At 60.2% G+C, this 20,349-nt stretch overlaps 1 protein-coding gene across 2 annotated transcripts in view; it reads right to left on the bottom strand.

The window, feature by feature from the left end:
* Positions 1 to 5,515: 5,515 nt before the first annotated feature.
* SEMA6C (semaphorin 6C) overlaps positions 5,516 to 20,349 on the bottom strand; it is a 32,689-nt gene continuing 17,855 nt past the window's right edge. The window contains exons 13-20 of one of the 2 annotated variants that reach the window (XM_090056345.1): positions 20,066 to 20,221; positions 19,289 to 19,462; positions 17,068 to 17,205; positions 15,511 to 15,588; positions 13,553 to 13,608; positions 13,037 to 13,087; positions 11,602 to 11,742; positions 5,516 to 7,402 (exon numbers count right to left, since the gene is read on the bottom strand). In XM_090056345.1, coding sequence (XP_089912471.1) covers positions 6,222 to 7,402; positions 11,602 to 11,742; positions 13,037 to 13,087; positions 13,553 to 13,608; positions 15,511 to 15,588; positions 17,068 to 17,205; positions 19,289 to 19,462; positions 20,066 to 20,221 — 1,975 coding nt within the window. In that variant the 3' untranslated portion in view covers positions 5,516 to 6,221. The remainder of the gene's footprint in view (positions 7,403 to 11,601; positions 11,743 to 13,036; positions 13,088 to 13,552; positions 13,609 to 15,510; positions 15,589 to 17,067; positions 17,206 to 19,288; positions 19,463 to 20,065; positions 20,222 to 20,349) is intronic. The other variant, XM_090056346.1, reaches the window with a different exon arrangement.

The following is a 20,349-nucleotide window of genomic DNA, read 5'->3' as shown; positions in this document are numbered from 1 at the left end:
GCGTGTGTGTGTGTGTGTGTGTGCATGCACATATGTGTATGTGGTCTCTGTGGGCAGTGTGATTTAACTGGAATAGCAGCACAGTGCATGTGTGTGTATGTGCATGAGTGAGTGTATTCTGAATGCCTGGGCTCTGTGTGTGTGTGGGCGGGTGTCATTGTACTATTGCAAATCTCTGTAACTGAATGTTTGTGAGTGTCTCTGACCATGCGTGTGTGTGGAATTGTTCTTTTGACTCTGTGTGTGTGTGTGCACACATGCATGCATGTGCATGCACATGTGTGTCTGTCATTGTGTGATGGCACATCTCTGTAACTGCCTGGTTGTGCATGGCTGTGTGTTTGTATCATGGTGTGTATGACAGTATCTGCATCTCTGTGAGTGTGTAACTGCTTGGCCTCTGCAGGTAGGGCTCTAAATGCACAATTGTGTGTGTCTGTGTCACTGTGTGATTCTACACACTTGTTTGCATGGTTGTGTGTATAACATTGTCTGTAACTGTTTGCATATGTGTGTGTGCCATTGCATGATTGCACATCTCTGTATCTGTATGATTGTGTGTGTCTATGTGACTCTGTCTATAATTGTTCATATGATGGTGTGCATCTGCATGTGTGTGTGTGTGCCTGTGCGTATGGCTATGTGGCTCTGTAGACAGGGTGATTTAGCTGGGGTCACAGCACAATGCATGTGTGAGCATGTGCATGAGTGTGTGTGTCCCTGCATATGCACACAGAGCCCACAAGCACACATGCACCAGGACAGCATACACACACAAAGCCTACACTTGCTTTTATGTACTCAGGCCTCTACCCATCAGTGGACCATCTATACACACTCATAGCCTACACACACACACACACACCAGCTCCCCATTATCACACACACTTAGAGCCAGCCCATAGACACCCGCACATCCCTATCTGCATCATGGGACATACACACCCCCTCTCCTCATCACACATCTCACGGACCCACAACCTCTGTGCATGCACACACACCCCTCTCCAGTTACTACAGTGCAGTGACAAGGTGCCTTTAAATGGCCAGGTACATACACACACATGCACACACACACACACACCCCTCTCCAGTTACTACAATGCAGTGACAAGGCACCTTTAGCTGGCCAGGTAGATACACGCACATCCACACGCATACACACACATGCATACATATGCACATACACACATGCGCATGCACACACACACACACACACACATGCACACGCTCCTCTCCAGTTACTACAGTGCAGAAAGAAGACCCCTTTAGCTGGCCAGCTACACACACACACTTGCATACACACACACACGCATGCAGAGACCTGTCAGTGCCCCTTGTGCAGTGCCCCACACAGCATTGGCTGCCCAGGGCAGAGAGGGCGAGCAGTGGGCAGGGGTCTCATTGCTGCCCCCAGCCAGGCCTCCCCATGTCTTGTGCCACCTGCCCCGGCTGTGCCAGCTCAGACTCGGCCCCCAACAGCCCACGGTACCTACCAGGACGTTGCCCGTCTCCCCACGTTGGTGCCAGGCGCTGGTCCCGTTACCCCATCCAGGAGAAGTGTGCAGCCCCCACACCCCCTTGGCCCATGCCTGGCTGCCGTGTCCCCCTCTCACACGCCAGCCTGGGATGCTTTGGACCCGTTGCTGGTGGCAACCAGTAGCTATAGCGACATGGAGGGACCGCATTGGCTGCAACGTGGGTGATGCCTGAGCTGGAGAGATGCCTACGGTCCCAGGGGTGCCTGGGATGGGTGAGGGGGCCCGGGCCAGTGGCATCATCTGGACTGGGCTGGGGAGGGCATGGGAGGTGGCACACATGGTGCACGCAGAAGGCAATGCACATGTGTGCACAGGTACACACAATGCATGCCCCCCATCTCATATGCAGATGGGAAGAGAGTACACACAACAGGCAGGAGCACACACAGCCCCCCCATGTCACATGCAGATGGGCAGTGCGCACACACACACAACACAGTAGTACACACACACACCAATCTCACATGTAGGGGGGCAGTGCACACACAAACATGCAGACAAGCAAAGTGCACATTCTCATGCACATACATGACAGAACACAGAAATAAACACGCTAACTTAATTCTCACACCGAAGTCAACCAGTGCACACACTCATGCACATACACAAGCCCTCTGCTTCACACACACACAGAGCTCCTGCCTCACCACGCTCAGGTACAAACATGCTAACCAGGCAGCCAGCAGGCTTCCTACATGCACCTCACACCCAGACACACTCACACACACCCACCCCACACAACAGGCAAACACACAAACCCCATTCTCACACCCCACCAAGCCAGCACAGCCAGCCACATGCACAGGCACTCACACATGTACATACCTACACCTTTTTCTGACACACATACACACACACCACCCTTCACCCTTGCAGACACCTCCCTCCCCATGCTGAGCGCCCCATCATGTGTGCGCGCACACACACACACACACACACACACACACACACACACACACACTAACCCAGACACCCCAAGCTGACCTCCCCCGAGACAGGCCAAAACCAGCAGCCCATGCAGCCCCTCCCAGCCCCCACAAGGACACACACAGCTCACAATAGACATGCCACACACATAGGGCCATGCACTCGCATGCAGTGAAACTGAGCAACACACACATGCACACACGTGCATATATTCACTCCCAGATTCACTCATACACACATATGTACCCACATACACCTATCCACATACACTCTCATCCACACTCATCCACATGCACCATCCACACACTCTCTCACTCACATACTCTCATCCACACACACTTAGATACACACCTATACACACAGCCATCCACTTACACACACACACCACCTACCTACACACACACACACACTGTCATCCACTCATGCATATGCATCATCCTCACTCATCCATCCTGTTTCTCTCATCCACACTCATATTCACACACACACATGCACCACCTACACATATACATACACACTCTCATCCATGCACACACATTCATACACAAACATACTCAGACACAAAACTCACACACCACCTACACACCTACAGTCTCCCTCCTGCACATGCGTGCGCACACACACACACACACACACACACACACACACACACCTCCAGCCCTGGGCTAGGCAGGGGCCAGGCTGGATGGAGCAGGGCAGTTTCGGGCTCCCACATTTGGGTGGGGAGCGAATTGGGTGACTCGGGGCTCTGCTCCTTCCCCATGCCTCAGTTTCCCCTCCTGCCCTTCTCCTGCCTGGGCTGCTTGGGGGTGCCGCAGGGCCTGGGCCTGTCCCCAGCACAGATGGGGTGCTGGGTGCTGACTTCCAACAGGGACAGCGTGGGGCATGCTCCAGGCCTCCACTTCCTGTCCTAAAATGGCCCTGGGCTCTGCTCTGCCATGGCCGTGCCCACCCCTTGCTGCGTCCACCCCTCTGCTGGGTGCGCTGCCACGTCCCAGGAGCCACGCAAGCTCAGAGCTTTGGCCCCCATGGGGATGTGTCCATGGCCCGCATGATGCCTCGGTTTCCCCTCCAGTCACTGTGTGTGTGAGGTCCTGGGGAAAGGGCTGTGCTGCTGTGTCTGGGTGATGGGGGCATGTGGTGGGGTGATGGGGGTCCCCGGGGCTGGGGATGTCTGGGGGGCACGCATAGGCATGTGCAAGCATGTGTGTGTGTGTGTACATGTGTGCACTGCAGGCATGTCTGCACAGGGTGTCACCTGAGACTGCTCAAGGTCCTACGGGCAACTACACACATGCATGCAGGCCTGTATACACACACACACACACACGCACACATGCATGCATGCAGGCACACACCCCTGTACACGCACACACACACACATCCTTGTGCACACACCTGTATACACATGCAGATCTGTACACATGCCTGTGCAGACATGCCTGCAGTGCACACATGTACACACACACACATGCTTGCACATGCCTATACATGCACACAGGCACACATACACATGCACACACACCTGCATGTATGCAGACACACACTTCTCTTTCTCCCCATATAACCTGCCACCCGATGCTCCCACCCCCCCGGCTGGACCCCCCCATTCATAGAGGGTGGGGGTGCAGGCTGCAGGAGTGCCTCCTCCCCCCACACCATTACCGCAGGGTCGGTGCATTGTTCCCAAGTACTTCCACCAGGCTGGAGGCATTCGCTGCAGGAGGTGGGGGGACAGGATGGGGGGCCCACGACGGGGCTCACAGGAGTGGGGGGGAGGGAGGAGTCTGTGCAGGGCTAGAAGGTGCAATTAGCTCCCCCCCGAAGTCCCACCCCTACCTGTCACCAGAGCAGGGAGAGGGGCATGGGTTGAGTTGGGACCAGGCACGGGGCTTGGCAGCTGGGTCCCTAGAGGACCCTCCTGGGAGAAGGGCGAGCAGCGGTGACCATGCTGGTCAATGGGGAGACCACGCTGGAGCGCGAGCTGTGCAGCTGCTGCTCTGCCTCCACATAGTCCATCCTGACCCAGCCCCCTGATGCCAGGCCCAGGCCTCATCCTAACTGGGGTCCCTGCCCCGTCCTCCTTCGCTGTCCAGGCCTCTTGCACCCTGCTACCCCGTCCTTCCTGCAGCAGGGACTTGGACAGGGTGTCTCCACAGCGGGAGATGGCCATGGTGGGATGTGCCAGAGAGCTCACTGCTAGGAGGGAAAATTGAGGCACAGAGACAGGATGGGACCTGTCCGAACTGAGCCAGGTGTCCTGGCTCCCAGCCTTCCACTGCAGCCACCACTAGGCCATGTTGCCAGTGCAGTGACCTGGGGTGATTCATGGTCAGGAGGGGAAACTGAGGCAGAACCAGCCCTGGAGCCTCTCCTTATGCTGCTGCTGATCCCAGGGCCTGGACCTGCCATGGCCTGATGCATGCTGGGAAGGCCTGGCCCCTGGGTCCCTTGGGGCTGTATCCCCTGCCCTCGCCCAACCCCCATCCAGATGGGGTCTACCCCCTGTACCCGGACCTGGGATGCTGCAGGGACAAGACCGCATCCCCTCCATAGCTGGTGGCAACAGGGAGGGGACCACCAGGCCCCACAGCCCGGCCCAGTGCCCAACACCCTGCCTCAGGCCTGATGAGCCCCCCCAGTCCAGGCTCCCCGATACCCGGGGCGGCTGTGACCTAGCATCCAGTCCAACCAGCCCAGCTCAAACCTGTTTCCCATTCACTCCGGTTCAGCCGGAGCATTCATGGGCCTGATGGATTGGGTTTAAATCCCTGCCCGTGGTCTCAGCCCACAGCTCATTGTAGTGGAGGGGATGGGGTCCCTCCAGGGCCTGGGGTGGGTGAGGGAGCTGCTTTATCCCCCTTCCCCCCCAGACTGACGGAGCTGGGGGAAGGCACCGGCTGCAGTGAGGATGACGCCAGTCTCGTGCTGCCTTCACCGGACACCGACACGCACCCCTGTGCTCCCCACCCAGTCCCCACCTGCTGCGCCCCCGTAGAAAGCCGGTTTCCAGACAATTGCCCCCAAACACAGACCCGAGGCTGGGGACAGGAAGACCGTATAATTCAGACGGTGGCAGGGGTGCATCCACGTCCAGATGCGCTCCCTGCGCAGTCCGGGCTCCTACACAGTAGGAAACACTGCCCTCCGCGTCCCTGCCCGCTGTCCGAGGCCTCTTCCGTCTGAGCCCTCAGCTCCGACTGCGCTGTCCTTCCAAATCGGCCCCCTCCTCCCGCCCCGAAATCGGCTTCCCCAGCCCTGCCGGGCCTGGAATACCATTGCTGTGCAGCCGACAAGCGTCGCTGTAGGGGGAGCCAGCTGCGCCAGCATCAGGCTCCTGCGTGGGCCAATGCTACAGTGGTGCTGCCTGGTTTAAATTAAAGAGCAGTTCAAGTCTAATAAATAAATCCCCAGGCTGGGGTTTGCAATGGGGGCAGGGAGAACGTGGCCCTGCCCCTTGCCCCCAGCGCCCAGGGGGACTAGACAGCCAAAGATGGGCAAGGGCTGGCACAGTGCCCGGGCTGGTGCTGAGATATTGCCCTGCAGCTCCGTGGTAGCAGGAAGGTTGTCGGGGATGTGGCCTTCCCAGGAGTGTGTCCCTGCTCCCATGACCACCGCTAGCCCGATGGTCTTGCTCCCAGCCACGTGCTCATGATGCCACGGCTGTCTCTGCTCCTTCGTCCTCCCTGGGCCCAGGCCAGGGGGCTCCAGCCAAGCTGGCAGCAGTGCCCCGCGCCCCAGCCATGGGGCAGGTCAGTAGTTGAACTGTCCGGCTGGTTTCACGGGGGACGAGGGCACGAAGAGCGGTTTGGGTGGCACACTGGGCTTGGCGGCACCTGCCCCCTTGATGCCACCGCCGGCAGCCTGGGGCAGAGAGCCCTGGCGCTGGCGCGGGAGAAAGGCGGCGTGGCCAGCCAGGGGCCCCGGCGTGCCCGCAGAGTGCACACGCGTCAGCAGTGGCGGGTGTGGCCGCGCGGCCTGGCTCAAGCTGTGCTGCCGTGAGAGGAGCCCGCCGCCACCGCCACCAACGTTCACCAGCGAGTGTCTGTGGCCTGGAGGCCGGGGCAGCGGCTGCTTCTCTGGGCAGGGCTGGGGGGCAGGGTCGGGGGGCACGTCCAGGCGCCGGGGCAGGCTGTCCCTGGGCAGAGTGGAGGAGCTGTAGTAGGGAGCGCTCTCCGTGTCGGGGATCTTGGGCTGCACCCGGTTGGCAAAGGACAGGGCGCCAGGGGGGCTGGCAGCCGGCTGGGCCAGGGGCATCCCACCCAGCGTGGTGTGCGGGGGCCCGGTGGCTTCATGGAGATGCCTGAGGAGCTCCTCCAGGGTGGTCACCTCCATGCCAGCTGACGGGCGGACTAGCACCCTCTCTGCATGTGGCGCCTTCCTCTCCTCCCCGCAGCCTCCCGGCACCATGTCATAGCCGCGGAGGCCGCTGGCAAAGGGGTAGCCCTGGGTGGCAGTGCCAGGGAACAGCTGGGCCTTGCCCTGGCCCTCCTTGGCATTGTTGGCATTGTGGTTCCTCTCCCACGGGCTCCGAACGGCCACCACGTTCTTCACGGGCAGCTCAGGGGTGGACTCGGGCGTGGGCAGCCCCGAGAGCTCCGGATGCTCCTTGGCGCGGGGCGGCTCCTTCTCCTGGGGCAGCAGCGTTGTGTAGAGCTTGGGCGAGGGGCCCTCAGGCCGCCCATCCTTGCCTGGCGCGGCATCCAGCAGCCCGTTCATCTTGGCCAGGCTGCGCAGGGAGAGCGGGCGTGGGAGGGCACCCTCGGGCTCCTTGCCGGCCCGCTTGGCCTTCTGGAAGAGATGGCTGCAGTAGCAGGAAACAAGGAGGCCGGCGGACGCAGCGCCCAGGACGAAGGCCACAAGGACGCAGCCAATGAGGAAGGTGAAGTGCACAGTCTTGGCGCCATCTCTGCCCTCCACATCCTGCCGCACCCCTGGGGACACGACACAACACACACACAGGGTGAGTGCCAGGGCCCCGTGCCTGCCCACAGGGCAGCACGGTGCCAGCGGGATGGGGCGGGATGGGATGGGGCTGTGGCAGTGAGGGATGAACGCGGTGGCGGGGATGGAGTTGCACCCAGGGTGGAAGTTGGCCCCATACAGAGGAGGGCGGACAAGGCTGGGGCTGCGCGCCCTGTGCCAGGCGACACTCGGAGGGTCTCCCAGAGCCCAGGTTGGCCTCGCTCCAGCTGAAGTCAGCCAGAGTGACCTCAATGGTGGTGACATCAGCACCATGGGTTCAACCAAGCCTCTAATTGGCTCAGGGGGCCATGACATCATTTCATCCATTCCCCCCCAACACACATACATTGCGTTACACCCCGTGATGCCCGCCCCGTGTGGAGACCTGCAGGGGGACATGGGCTGGGAACACCCTGAGCCCCAGAGGCTCCTAGCAAATGGCTGTGGGCCCTGGCAGCACCTAGGAGACCCGGGACAGAGACACCAGGTCGGGAGACACAGGACAAGGAGGACCATGATGCCTCCCACTGGAGGTTGGGCCCCTGGTGGTCCCCATTAGCCAATGCAGCCCCTCACTTTTTGGGGAAGCCCGGCTGAGGGGGCTGCATCTGGCCTGCCCCCTTCGTATCACAGACATGGGGCCCAGTCAGGCAGCTCCAGGGAGCAATGCCCCCCCAGACCCGAGAGAAGGGTAATGCTGGGTAATGATGGGGGGTCCCACCCTGGGGGGAGGATGGAGGAGAGGACCAGGAAGAGGAAGGGAAACTGGAGAGGGGAGGCAGGGCAATGCCGCTCACTCTCCCCCCTCCCTGGTTCTGCTCCCAAAGCCACCAGGGCCCAGGGGTGGGGGCAGGGACAGTGGATCGGTGGGTGGCAGGAGGGCCCAGGCTTGGGGCTGCCCTCCCATGTGGGCACACATGTAGGAGGGACTCAGGCTTGGATGTGTACCAGTGACTCACTCTGGTGCCTGGTGGAGGGGGGTAGGACAGAGCAACTGGGACCCCTCCATGGTCGCTGCGCTCAGCCAGGGGGGCAGGCTGGGCACCATGATGGAGGGTCGGGACAGTGAGTGGTGGGCTGGGACCTGAGGATGGTGTGAGGCTGCAGGGTCTGGGCTGCTGCCGCCGGAGGGCAGAAGGGGTAAAAGACCCCCGCTCCCAGAGCCCAGGCCATGCCAGCTGCCCGATGCCCCATGCACCCCAGTGATGTGCTCCATGCAGTTAGTACGGATGTGCCAGGGTGAGTTAAGGGCCAAGCTGTGGGGCCATGGCAGAAAGCATGTGGCAGAGGAAGGGCAAGCAACGGTGCCATGCAGCAGCTATAGCCCTGCCATGGGGGCGGGTGGGCAGTGCCTGGCAGGCCCCCAGCCTCACTCACTGAGTCCTGGTCCCTGCACCCAGACCCGGGACCTCAGCAAGCTGCTGTCCCCCTGCATACTCCCCCACTCAGACCACTGCACCAGACTCCCCTCCAGAGCCACCGAGGAACCCAGGAGGCCTGAACGCCAGTGCTTCCCTGTAACCACCAAGCCACACTCCCCTAGGGCCAGGCGTGGAGCCCAGGAGTCCTGGCCTTTCCCTGCCTGCTTCACAAGTCAGAAACACCCCCATAACTGGGTGCAGAACCAGGTGTCATGGCCCCAGCCCCTGCTCTAACCACGCAGCCAGCAGAAACCAGGCACCCTGACCCAGGGCTACTGCTCTGCCCCTAACACGACTTCTCCAAGACATGGGGAGAACCCGGGGGGTCCGGCACTGCGTCTCCTCCTCTGCAGAAGACAGCCCTGAGCGTGCCCTGCCACGGGGGCTGTGGGCACCTCCCCGGCTTGGCCAGGCATGGAGGAGAAGGAGGCCCCGGGGTGCCCACAGGCCTGGGTAGGGGGCTGGCTCCGGGCCAGGGAGGCTGCAGGGGACAAGGGGCCAGACCCCCCGGGCATAAATGGCGCCACTCCCAGCGATCCAGACTGTTGCACAAGCCGGGGGGGTGGGGACGACGATGGGCCGTGGCCTCCCCGTGACGTGGCTAATCTGGCCAGGGGCAAGGAAGACGCCTGCTGTCCCCTCCCCCGTCCCTTGGAGGCCCTCCGCTGTCCAGGCAGCGCTGAGCACTACGGCCTCTGTCCCTGCCCGCTCTCACAGGGGAGCGGGGGTTCCCACGGCTGTGGGGAGGAGAGTCTTGGAGCTGATTCGGCTATTTCCAACCGGCACAGGGAGCCAGAGCTGGAGCCAGCCGCGTGGGGCCTGGCAGGGCTCCAGTCCCCTCCACAACCCACACAGGGCAGGGGGGCAGGCAGGGAGCGGGGGCCCCCAAGGCAGTGGGACGGGTGGCAGAGGGCCAGCCCCACAAGAGGCTCTGGCCGCGGCTGCGGGGGCGGTTACACAGAGGAGCACAGGGCAGAGGCTGGAAATGCAAGGGGAGAGAGGGGGCTGGTGTCAGCTCCGCAGACAAGCATGACCACGCGTCCAGCCTCCCCCCGCCCCCACAGCCCTTCCTGCCCGAGCCGCAGGCCAACCCAGGTCCAGGCCTAGTCCAGGGGCGGCAATCACAGCCCGCCCCAGTGGGACGCTCCACCCCAGAGGCAACTGCATGTGCTACTAGGGCAGGGCAGGAGCACCCCCAGCCAGAGGGAGCAGTGGGACGGGGACGCTCTGCAGACACAGCTGCCATATTCCACCCCAGAGGTGGACGCATGTCCGTAAGAAACAGGAGGGAAGGGGAACCGAGGTCATTGTCTGACATGCCGTGACCAGGCCACTTCCTTACTCTGGGCCTCACCCTCCCCAGCCAGCCTGGTAGGCAAAGCTGATTCCAGGTGTAAGCGGCCGAAGGAGTATTTACACCAGTGCTGATGTGAGAGCTGATGCGGATGCAGATCTCGACAGCTCTGGGGTAAGTCACCTGTTAGGAAAAGCTACCCCAGGATAGCAGAGCCCCCTGAATTCCTACCCTGGCTTGCTCATGTGGACGAGCCCTGGGGGGCAGGGGCAGGATCCAGGAGTCCCGAGAACCATCCCCCAATCTCTCCACTGGGCTCCTCTGCCACCCCAGCGCTGGCCTAGCACGGCAGATCCTGGCCAGACACCACTCTCCTTCCAGCGTGGGGAATGGAGCCCAGGAGTCTGACCTGCCAGCACCCTGTCCAGAGCCAACAGGATGCCCATGCCCTCCTGCCCGTGTGCACAGGATGCCCATGCCCTCCTGCTCGTTGCACAGGATGCCCATGCCCTCCTGCCCATGTGCACAGGATGCCCATGCCCTCCTGCTCGTGTGCACAGGATGCCCTTACCCTCCTGCCCACAGGATGCCCATACCCTCCTGCCTGCGTGCATGTGCTTGTGCACAGGCGTGATGCATAACCCTCTCTCTCCCATACCCATGAGTGCCACCTGCACGCCCACCCACAGACCCACATCATACACCCTGCCCACAGTCCCCTTGTACCAATACCTGCCCCACACGCACATGTTCACAAATGCCCACTCCACACCCCTGGCGCACACGCACTCATGTACACAAATGCATCACCCTGGACAGCCACCCACCAACACACACCACATGCCTCGTCTGTGCGCACGGCCGCACAATCCTCTCATGGGGGCTACGCCATGACACCTTCCTCACTCCCCAATGTACACAAAGCTGCATCTTTAGTACATACACAAAACACACATGTGCAAACACACAGCCCTTGAACACCCACCCACCCATGCACACCACACACACACAAACACCCCTTTATCTTCACCCCACTGCACACGCATACACACACCACACTCGGGCGCACACATATACCCTCCCTTCATCCCACAGTGCACATAGAAACATACACAGACCCCTCCCTCTACCCTTCATCCATTGCACATACACTTAAACACGCACCCCTCCATTGACTCCACTGCGCACACACGCACACACACTCCTGGGCACGCACCATCTCTCTATGTACTGCCAAGCTCATGCCCTGTGTTCCTGCCATGGCCCGAGCATGCTTGACTGGGAATGCATTTGCTGACTGCTAACACACCATGCTTCTCCGGCCGCGGGAGGGGGGCGGGGGTGTTAGACCACACTCTGGAGTCCCTGCAGCCATTCCAAGCCCCTGTACCCGGGTTACCAGTGCCCACGCCAGGCCAGGGTGCTTGGTGCTGTACGTGCCGAGCCCTCTTACCCTGAGTGCTGACAGCCACGCGCAAGGTGGAGCGCGGGTCCCCAGGGCCAGGGGCAGGGTGGGCATCTGGGGCTGTGCCCACTGGGGACTGATCTGTGGGTGCCAGGTAGGGCACGACGCTGGCGGTGGGGCCGGTGTTCCCTGTGTAACCGGCAACAAGAAGGTCAGGGCAAGACCAGCCCCAGGGTGTCCCACTCATTGCCAGGCCCTACACACTGGCACAGATGTATGTACACACATGCACACTTATGTGTGCACACAACCACCCAGAAGTTTTAAACAGGCTCATATCTACACACAACAAGTGTTTACACACACAGGCAGGCGCATGTACATGCTCTCACGCACATGTGTACTTAGGTGGACTTGTGGTTGTATAGGTTCACAAGTCCAGCATACACATGCCCACGTGTGTACCCATGTGTGCGTGTGCACACACCCCCTTGCCCCGTTGCTTCCACTGTTCAAGCCTAGCACAGCAGTGTCCAGCTCCCTGCAGGGTGGCAAGAGGGCTTTGAGCTGGGGCTGGAGAGGCTTGCCTCCAGCCCCTGCCTGCCAAGCAGCCCTCTGCCCCCCACGTTGATCTCTGCAGCTCTTCCTCTGCCCCCACCTGCCAGTGCCCGCTCTGCAGACAGCCCCCAGCTGTGGGGCGCCCAGAAACCCACCAGAGACCAGAGCTAACCCAGAGCAGCTGCAAGCTCATGGGACCCAAACCGGAGGCCCCTGCCTGGCTCATGCCAAGCCAGATTTGCTTTGTCCTGCCACAGAAAGGCCCCAGGTGCTCCAGGCACCGTGGAGAGGGGGTCGCGCATGGTGTGATGGTGGGTGACAGGGTTAGTGACAGATGCTACAGGATGCAGTTAGTGGTGACATGTGGCCCCATGAGGCAGCTCCCCCCACAGCAGCCTCTTTCTCCCCACATTTTAAAGCCTTGTGGGCTGCTGGGATCCCTGTCCGGACACTGCAGGCCTGCTGGGAGCCATCTGGGGATGCCATGCCTCACTGGAGCCTGCCGTGATGCACTGCCCTAAGGGGCCCCATTGCTGGCCCAGCATGTCAGGACGGGCCTTCGGTGAGGAGTCTCCTCCAGGCCACCCAGCCTACAAGATGGCAGCACACATCCTGGAGCTCCAGAGGAGGGGGTGTCTACCAGCAAATCAAGGGGACTCCCACTACGGCACCTCAAAGCACCCATCCCACCACCACTGCATTGTTGAGGCCTAATATGGCGCCTGACAGACAGCCTCATATCCTGTCCCCTGCCCCTGGGGTGTCCCAGGAGAACAGGAACGAGTGCACCCCAGCCCACCTTTGCCCCCTGCCCTTCCCCAGGGCCGTGGAGCAAGAGGCAAGGCTGGCCAACCCTGCTCCCGGAGGACACGTCTCCGAGGCCTGGTGGGTGTTTCGGGGCAGCAGGGAGAAGGGGATCACTGACCATATGCCGAGTCGCTGGCGCCGTTGCGGTTCCCCGTGGCGGTCGCGACATCTGTGAGAAAAGGGACTTGGTGTCAGCAAGGTGCAGACACATGGCACTCCACTGTGCCCTGCATGGCCCAAACACTCACCCCGGGATCAAACAGCCCAGGGGAGCGGACACGCTGCTAGAACTTGCCCCAGGGCACAGCTCCTGGCTCTGGACAGGCACCCCTGCCCCAGCGAGAGGTGCCCCACAGCAGCAGAGGGCTGAGCCCATTCACGATGGAGCTAAGTCCACTTGCCCCACAGTAACTGTGCTGTGTGCCCACGCACCCACCACTCCAGGCCCACAGCGCAGCCACAAATCCCTCCAGATGGGCCAACCCCCACCCCGTGTCCAAGCTACCCTAGCCCCCTCCTCCTCTCCTTATGGATGAAGTCAGCACCCCCATGGGCAGCAAGGAGGCCTCCACGAGAGACACGGGCAGCCTGGCCCGCTGGCTCCTGCCCTCGACCCGCTCTGGCCCCCGCTCACCTTGGCAGCCCCCAAGGCTCCCGGCGGCATTCTCCACATCCTGCTCGAAGCCAGCCCTGGAGGAGAAGAAGAGAGAGGGTGGGCAAGGGACCGAGAGCTGCCATTATGTGGTCGGCTCGTTCGCTGGGTTGGGGTGCAGGGGACCATGGCCTCATCTGCGCCGGGAGCGAGCCGTGGCCGCAACGCGGCTCATGGGAGCACGGCCTGCCCTGGAGCATGCAGCGGCTCCTGCATGGAGACTGGGTTGATGTCGGAGGCAATTTACTGCTTGGGTGTTTGCATCTTAAGTCTGGAAGCAGAGGCAGGGGGATAGGAGGGACGAACCTGGGAGATCGGGTCTGTGGCGGGGGCAGAGAGCGGGTGACACGCAGCAGAGACCCCCACGACATGGGGTTTCCACCCTCCAAGCAATGATGATCCCCAACAGCGTCACAGGACATCCTGCCCCAGACAGCTAGAGCCCCTGGAATGGGTGGAAGTGGGGCGCAGTGATTAGAGTGGGGGGCCGGTGTGAGCCTGGGCTCAGGACTCCTGGGTCCCTGAGAAGGGCAACAATCACACCGTTAGAGAGCAGAGCTGCATGGGCGTCAGGACTCTTGAGTCCTCTCCCCAGCTCTGTCCCTGAGTGCCCCTGGCTGAGTCGTGCCCTCACTCCGTGCCTCAGGTCCCCAAGCAGGGACATGGGGACAGTCACGCCAGCTCTAGCAGGGGCAGGGGGCTGCTCACACATGCACGTGGGGGTGCAAGGTGGGAGGGCAAGTAGACCTGAAAAGCCACAAGACCCTAACCCCTGCCCCAGGTCTTCTCCAAGCCTCTCCCCACTCCAAGCCTGGGGACTGTGGCTGACCCAGCACAGAGGGGCTGGAAAGCCCCCTGGTCTGGACCTAAACTTCCTGGGGTGGAGAACCCCCTCGATGCCCCTCGGCCAGCTTTGCCCCTGGCTCAGGACCCCCAGCACCTCCTTCTGGCTCAGCCCAACCCTGACTCCCCAGTGCACCAGCCCCACAATCCCAACATCTTCCTTCCCCCTGCCCCACCAAACCCTTCACCAACCCCCCACCCAACTCCCAGCCCCGACGCTGCCCAGAGGCCCCTGCTCCCGCACGGGCCGGATGCAGAGGTTCCTGTTTCACTGCACAGCAGGGGTGGACCCAGGAGTCCGGGGGCCACGGGGCTGGGACAGGGGGACCGGTAGCTTCCCAGGGAGCCTGCTGGGAGCCCCTCTGCCCACACGCCACGTTCCCAGGCCCCGGCCCAGCATTTCCCAGCAGCTGTTCCCCAGCACCAGAGCCTAATTAACTGCAGCTGGGAGGCCTAGTGTCTGGGCACGCTCGTTTGTGCTGCTGCCTTAATGAGGCTAATTATGGATTTCGTGCCCTCTGGCTTCCTCGTGGCACTGGGCTGGGTGCTGGCGCCAGCCCAAGGCCCAGTGCTGTTTCCGCCTGGCAGCCAAGGGCCGCAGGGAAGGGGAGGGTCTCCAGGGCTCAGTGCCAGGGTGGGCACATACAAAGCCCTGCCTGGCTGGCCTTTGGCAAATGCTGCCCATGCCCATGGTGTTCCCCAGTAGTTCACAGCACCGATGGCCTGGCGAAGCAAGTGTGTGCGAGGCAGGGGGATGGGGAACTGGACCTGTTTGTTACCAAACTTTCTGCCATCAGGGAGGCATCACAGGGCCGCGTAGATCTGCCCTGAGAAGGGATTTACACCAGCATCAAGGGGCTTTCAGAGAAGCCCCAGTGCCCAGGCAGGGACGTGGCACTGGGCAGGTGCAGGGTGGGCTAGCAGCAAAAGACTCGGAGGCAGAGGACTGGAGGGGAAGAAGGGAAGGGCCAGCCGGCAGGAGCTGCAGGGGCGATCCGGGCCCTCTGACAGCACAGGTGTGTTTACACAGGGCCTTGGATTTACACACAAGGAGGGCGATTTTTTCACACAAATACCCATATGGCCCAGTCTCCTACCTGATGTCATTCCCAAATGCCACGCATGCTCCCGTCCTCAGCCAGACACAGTACGGGTCTCGGGAGGCCAGGCAGCTCCTGCCACAGGTGGAAATGCAGGTAAGACATGTGCAGCACCATGCACGCAGCCACCCACTCGCACTCTCCACGGCACGTGGCTGGGGGTCAGAAAGGAAACGCCCCTCCTCACCCGCCTCGCAGGGCAAATGGACCCAGGGAGTGTTATGCCATCTGCTGACCCAGGTGGGCCTGGCTAAGACACCAGTCCAGCCAACAAAGAACATGGGTTCACAGAGAGGAAACTGAGGCAAAGGGAGGAAAAGGCACATGAATGCCTGGTGGAGCCGCGGACATAATCCAGGTGTCCTGACCTCCAGCCTGCCCTGACGAGCCCAATGCCTGCAGCTCTAGGCTGGAGACAGGGAGCGGGGCTCCAGGGGCAGGCTGTTTGTGCAGGGCTTTGCACGGCTTTTTATAGGAGCTTGCGAGTGTGCCAGCAAAAGGAGCAGAAAGGTCAGGGGGGAGCGCGGCACTTTGGGTTTCCTGGAACTGCCAGGGCTGATGCCCGCACCTGTCGGGGTGGGGAGGCAGCCAAGGAGCCATGCCTGCTGCTGAGACACCCCCTGCACACACATGTGCGCACACACCCCACCCTCAGTGGCCAAGGGATGTGCCTGTTGCTGAGACGCCCCCGTATATGGCACTTTCCCAGCCCTGCTACATATGCAGGCACACACAAATTCATACCAGGCATTGCCACTGCCCAGCTAAACACACATGCACACACGCATATGCACACACATTCCCCTCTCTCACTCATGCCTGCCAGGGCAGGGACACAGCCAAGGGGTGCTGCCTGCAGCTGACACCTGCCTCTGCTCCCACAAACACCGACACCCTGCTTTGACACATGCTTGCACACTCTTCTGACACACACATCTCTCAGGCCCAGGGATGCAGCTATGGGGCAGTCTGTGGCTGAAACATCCTCATACATGTGTTCCATGTGTACACATGTGCGCACGCACAAACACACACACACACACACAGAGCTGCTGGAGGGGGGGGAGGTCACATCCAAGGGGCACTGCCTGCAGCTGAGACACCCCCCTCCACTCCCACAAACACACAGACACTCCCCTCTGACACATACTCACACGCTTTCCTGTGACACACACACACACACCCCCTCTCAGGGCCATGGATGCAGCATGGGGCAGAGCCCGTAGCTGAGACATGCCTGTGCACATCTGCTCCCTACACACATACACACCCACATACACTTTCTCTCATATACAAACACGCCCACTTTCTCTCTCTCTCTCACGCACGCACGTGCGTACACACAGACATGGCCCTGACACACCCTCTTCTCTCCCTCTCAAGCTCCCTCTCTTAGTCACACTCCTGACCCCCCCTTGCACACACAAGCCCTCACACTCCTGCACACACTCATGGCCGCTCCCCCAAACCCTGCTGCCTGCCCCACTCCCTCAGACCCCCTGAGCATGGCAGCAGCTTGGGCAGCCTCTGTTCCCCCTCTCCCCAGCCCCTCACCTCCTGCAGGCGCCATGGGCCTCGCAGCGGCTCAGCGGCACGCGCACCATGCAGCCTGAGAAGGCCACATACAGCACGTGGTGCGCTGTGTCCAGCTCCAGGCCCAGGATCCGCCGGTCCTCCTGCCTCACGGTGCACCTGGGGTGGAGCAGAGCACCCGGATCAGAACCAAGCCAGCCCTCCCCACCCCACCACTGGCCCGGATGGGGAGGGGGGGATGGGAGAAAGGGGAACAGAGATGTCACACAGGTGGGGAAACCGAGGCACGGAGCATGCAAGGCAGCTCTCCGGGGGTCAAGCAACCTAGCAGTGGCACAGCCTGGAATAGAAGCTAGGTGTCTGGTTCCTAGTCCCCTTCTCTAACCACTACACCACATGTCCCCGATTCCAGGAATGAAACCCAGGCATTCTGGCTCCTGGCCCCCTTCTCTCCTTGTTGGGGATCCCGCAGGTCATGGACGATCACTCCCACAGGTCAAATAAAGGGCTGTAGATGAGTCTGTTGATGGCTAAGAAGGCTGATCCTAGAGCTGCAGACTCTGGCAGACGACCCAGGTGGTGGTCAGCGGGACCATGGATATCTCAGTCGTGTTTCCTTTCCTTCCGTTCCTGTCATTTTTCTGCCTCTAGGGCAAGACAGTTTTCCTCCAGGTAGGATGTACCTCCTCCTCTCACAAGACATTGCTTTGCAGCCCTACCCTGGGCTACTTTTCCCAATTTGTGGTGTCTATACCACACTTCATAATGTTTGTCTTGAGGGTGTCCTTCAAGCGTTTCCTCTGCTCCCCACATATCCTTTGTCCTTGGCTGAGTCAGGATACAGCAGTTGTTTCAGTAAACGCGTATCAGGCATGCACACACAGTGCCCTGTCCACCAAAGCGGATGGTGAATAATCAACTCTTCCATGCTGGTGGTGTTAGCACTGGTGAGGACACTGGCACTTGTGTGACAATCCTCCCACTTTATCCCAAGGCAGCGCTGGTGACGGCGTTCCAAGCTTCTCAGGTGGTCCCTGCAGGTCACCCAAGCTTCACAGGCGTAGAGAAGAATTGGGGTCACCGCAGCCTTGTTCAAGTAGAAGCTTTGTTTGAGTCCTGATGCTGTGCTCATTGAACACACAGTGATTCAGTCTTCTGAAGGCAGAGCTGGCACGCCGGATCTTATACTGGATCTCCTTGTCAACGTTGGCCATCTTGGAGAGATGGCTGCGGAGGTATGCAAAGGGTATATTCACACAAGTACGTTCTCCAGTTCCTGTCTGTCACCAAGGATCTTTGCCAGGGAAGTGGGGGTGGATTGCCTTGGAGCAGGCTGCTGAAGCACCTTTGTTCTTCCCATGTTAAGGGTCAGTCCCAGGCATGGATATGCTGGAGAGCAGCAGTTAAGGGCCCTTCATAGGTCCTCCGTATGTGCAACAACAGCACAATCATCAGCGGACTGAAGTTCTACAATCAAGACTGAAGCTATCTCTGGTTTTGGCGTGGAGGTGGGAGACACTGAAAAGGTTCCCATCCATCCTGTAATCATTTTTAAATAGGTAGGAAAGCAACCACCAATTCTTCCCTGTATCCTCGTGACCACGTATTTAACAGAATTTGCAGGTTTGCTGGAATGACAGCCTGCACCGCAAGCTCTTCCGCTGTGGTCTCAAACTTATGACCTCTTCGCTGTCAACTGGGCACCTCAGCACCCACACTTGCACCACCCCAGCTCCCAGTAGCACCAGTTATTGTAGTAGATGTTGCACCAGTGGGAGAAGCTTGTGCGACTTGTTTTACACAAGGAGGTCACTGCGCATCAACAACCGCACAGATCTTTGTGGAGAAACCCGTGTCCAATGGCATAGGGATCCAAGACAACTGGGGTTACTCCTCCATTGCAGCTTTCATCCGCCTCCGCAGCCATTGAGAAGTGTGCCTTCTGCACCCACCTGCTCCTTGTCTGATTCCTCACCTTTGACCTTACCACCATGGGTGACCCTACCAGGAGTACAAGACTCCAGACAGCGTTGCTTTTAGGGTCATTGGTACACATGAGCCTCTCCACCCTGTAAAGCTGCAAGTCTGGCAAGAAGCTCCTTCTCCAATTACTACACCACATGCCCGGACTCCAGGAGAGGAACCCAGGAGTCCTGGCTCTCAGCCCCCTGGGCTCTAAACCACCCTGCCAACTGAGACACCCTGGCACGGGAGCCCAGCACTGCCCTGATCCCAGGCTCACCTGGCTGGGCTATAGAGGCTGATATCCTCCAGCAGCAGGGGCTCCAGGCTGGTGTTTGCCGTGCTGCCCACCAGCACCTTGAGCACCGTGCCATCCTCGGCACCCAGGAACAGCACCGTGCGGTTGCGGTGGGGGCCGGCACCAGGGTCCACAGCCAGCTGGGTCAGCCGGTACCTGGGGAACAGGAGGCACATCAGTGCCAGGCCAGCTAGATCTAGAATGCACTGGACACGCATACACACGTACACTGCACACATGAATACACACACACGTAGGTACACAATGATCTCTGCATGCAGACACAGCTCTGTTCATGCACACAGCTCTATGCACCCACACACATACAGATCTGTACACACATGTGCATGCACACACCAGTCTGTGCACACCCACATATGCAGTTCTATGCACATATGTGTAGAAACATATAACTATGCACACATGGGTTTACACACTTGTACACATACGCAGATTGATGTGCACACCCATGAACACACAAGTACAAGCTCATATCTCCACACCCAGATCTATGCACAAATACATACACACAAACTATGCACATACATACATGTACATATACATATACATGTATGCACACATCTATGCACCCACACACTGATCTATGCACCTGCAAATAAGCACATGCGTACAGACCTATGCACACATGCATCTACACAAGTGTGTACACACACACAGAACTAGGCACACATGCATCCACATACACACCCACGTGCATACACGTGTACGTGCACTCAGAGCCACCCTCAGGGGCAGTACCTGCTGGCCGTCTGGGTGAAGAGAGGCCGGCCAGTGGCAGAGGGTACGGCCTCATCCAGCAGCGGGTAGGACTTGATGAAGGCCAGGGTCTCATCGGGGAACTCACTGGAGCTGCGGTAGGAGCCTGCAGTCCCAGAGCCAGCGCAGGAGCCTGGCCTGGGAGAAGAGAGCACCCAGCCATAGGCATAGTAGCTTGGCACTCTCTGCCTAGCCCCATGCCCCCTACTGCCCCACATCCCCAGGGCCCAGTGAGACAGGGAGACAATGCAAGGATCCCCCATCCC

Source organism: Crocodylus siamensis, chromosome 6 (genome assembly GCF_052110815.1).
Source record: "Crocodylus siamensis isolate JL-2025a chromosome 6, ASM5211081v1, whole genome shotgun sequence".
In the NCBI taxonomy this organism is placed as follows: domain Eukaryota; kingdom Metazoa; phylum Chordata; order Crocodylia; family Crocodylidae; genus Crocodylus; species Crocodylus siamensis.
This window is presented reverse-complemented; position numbering and strand designations above follow the sequence as displayed.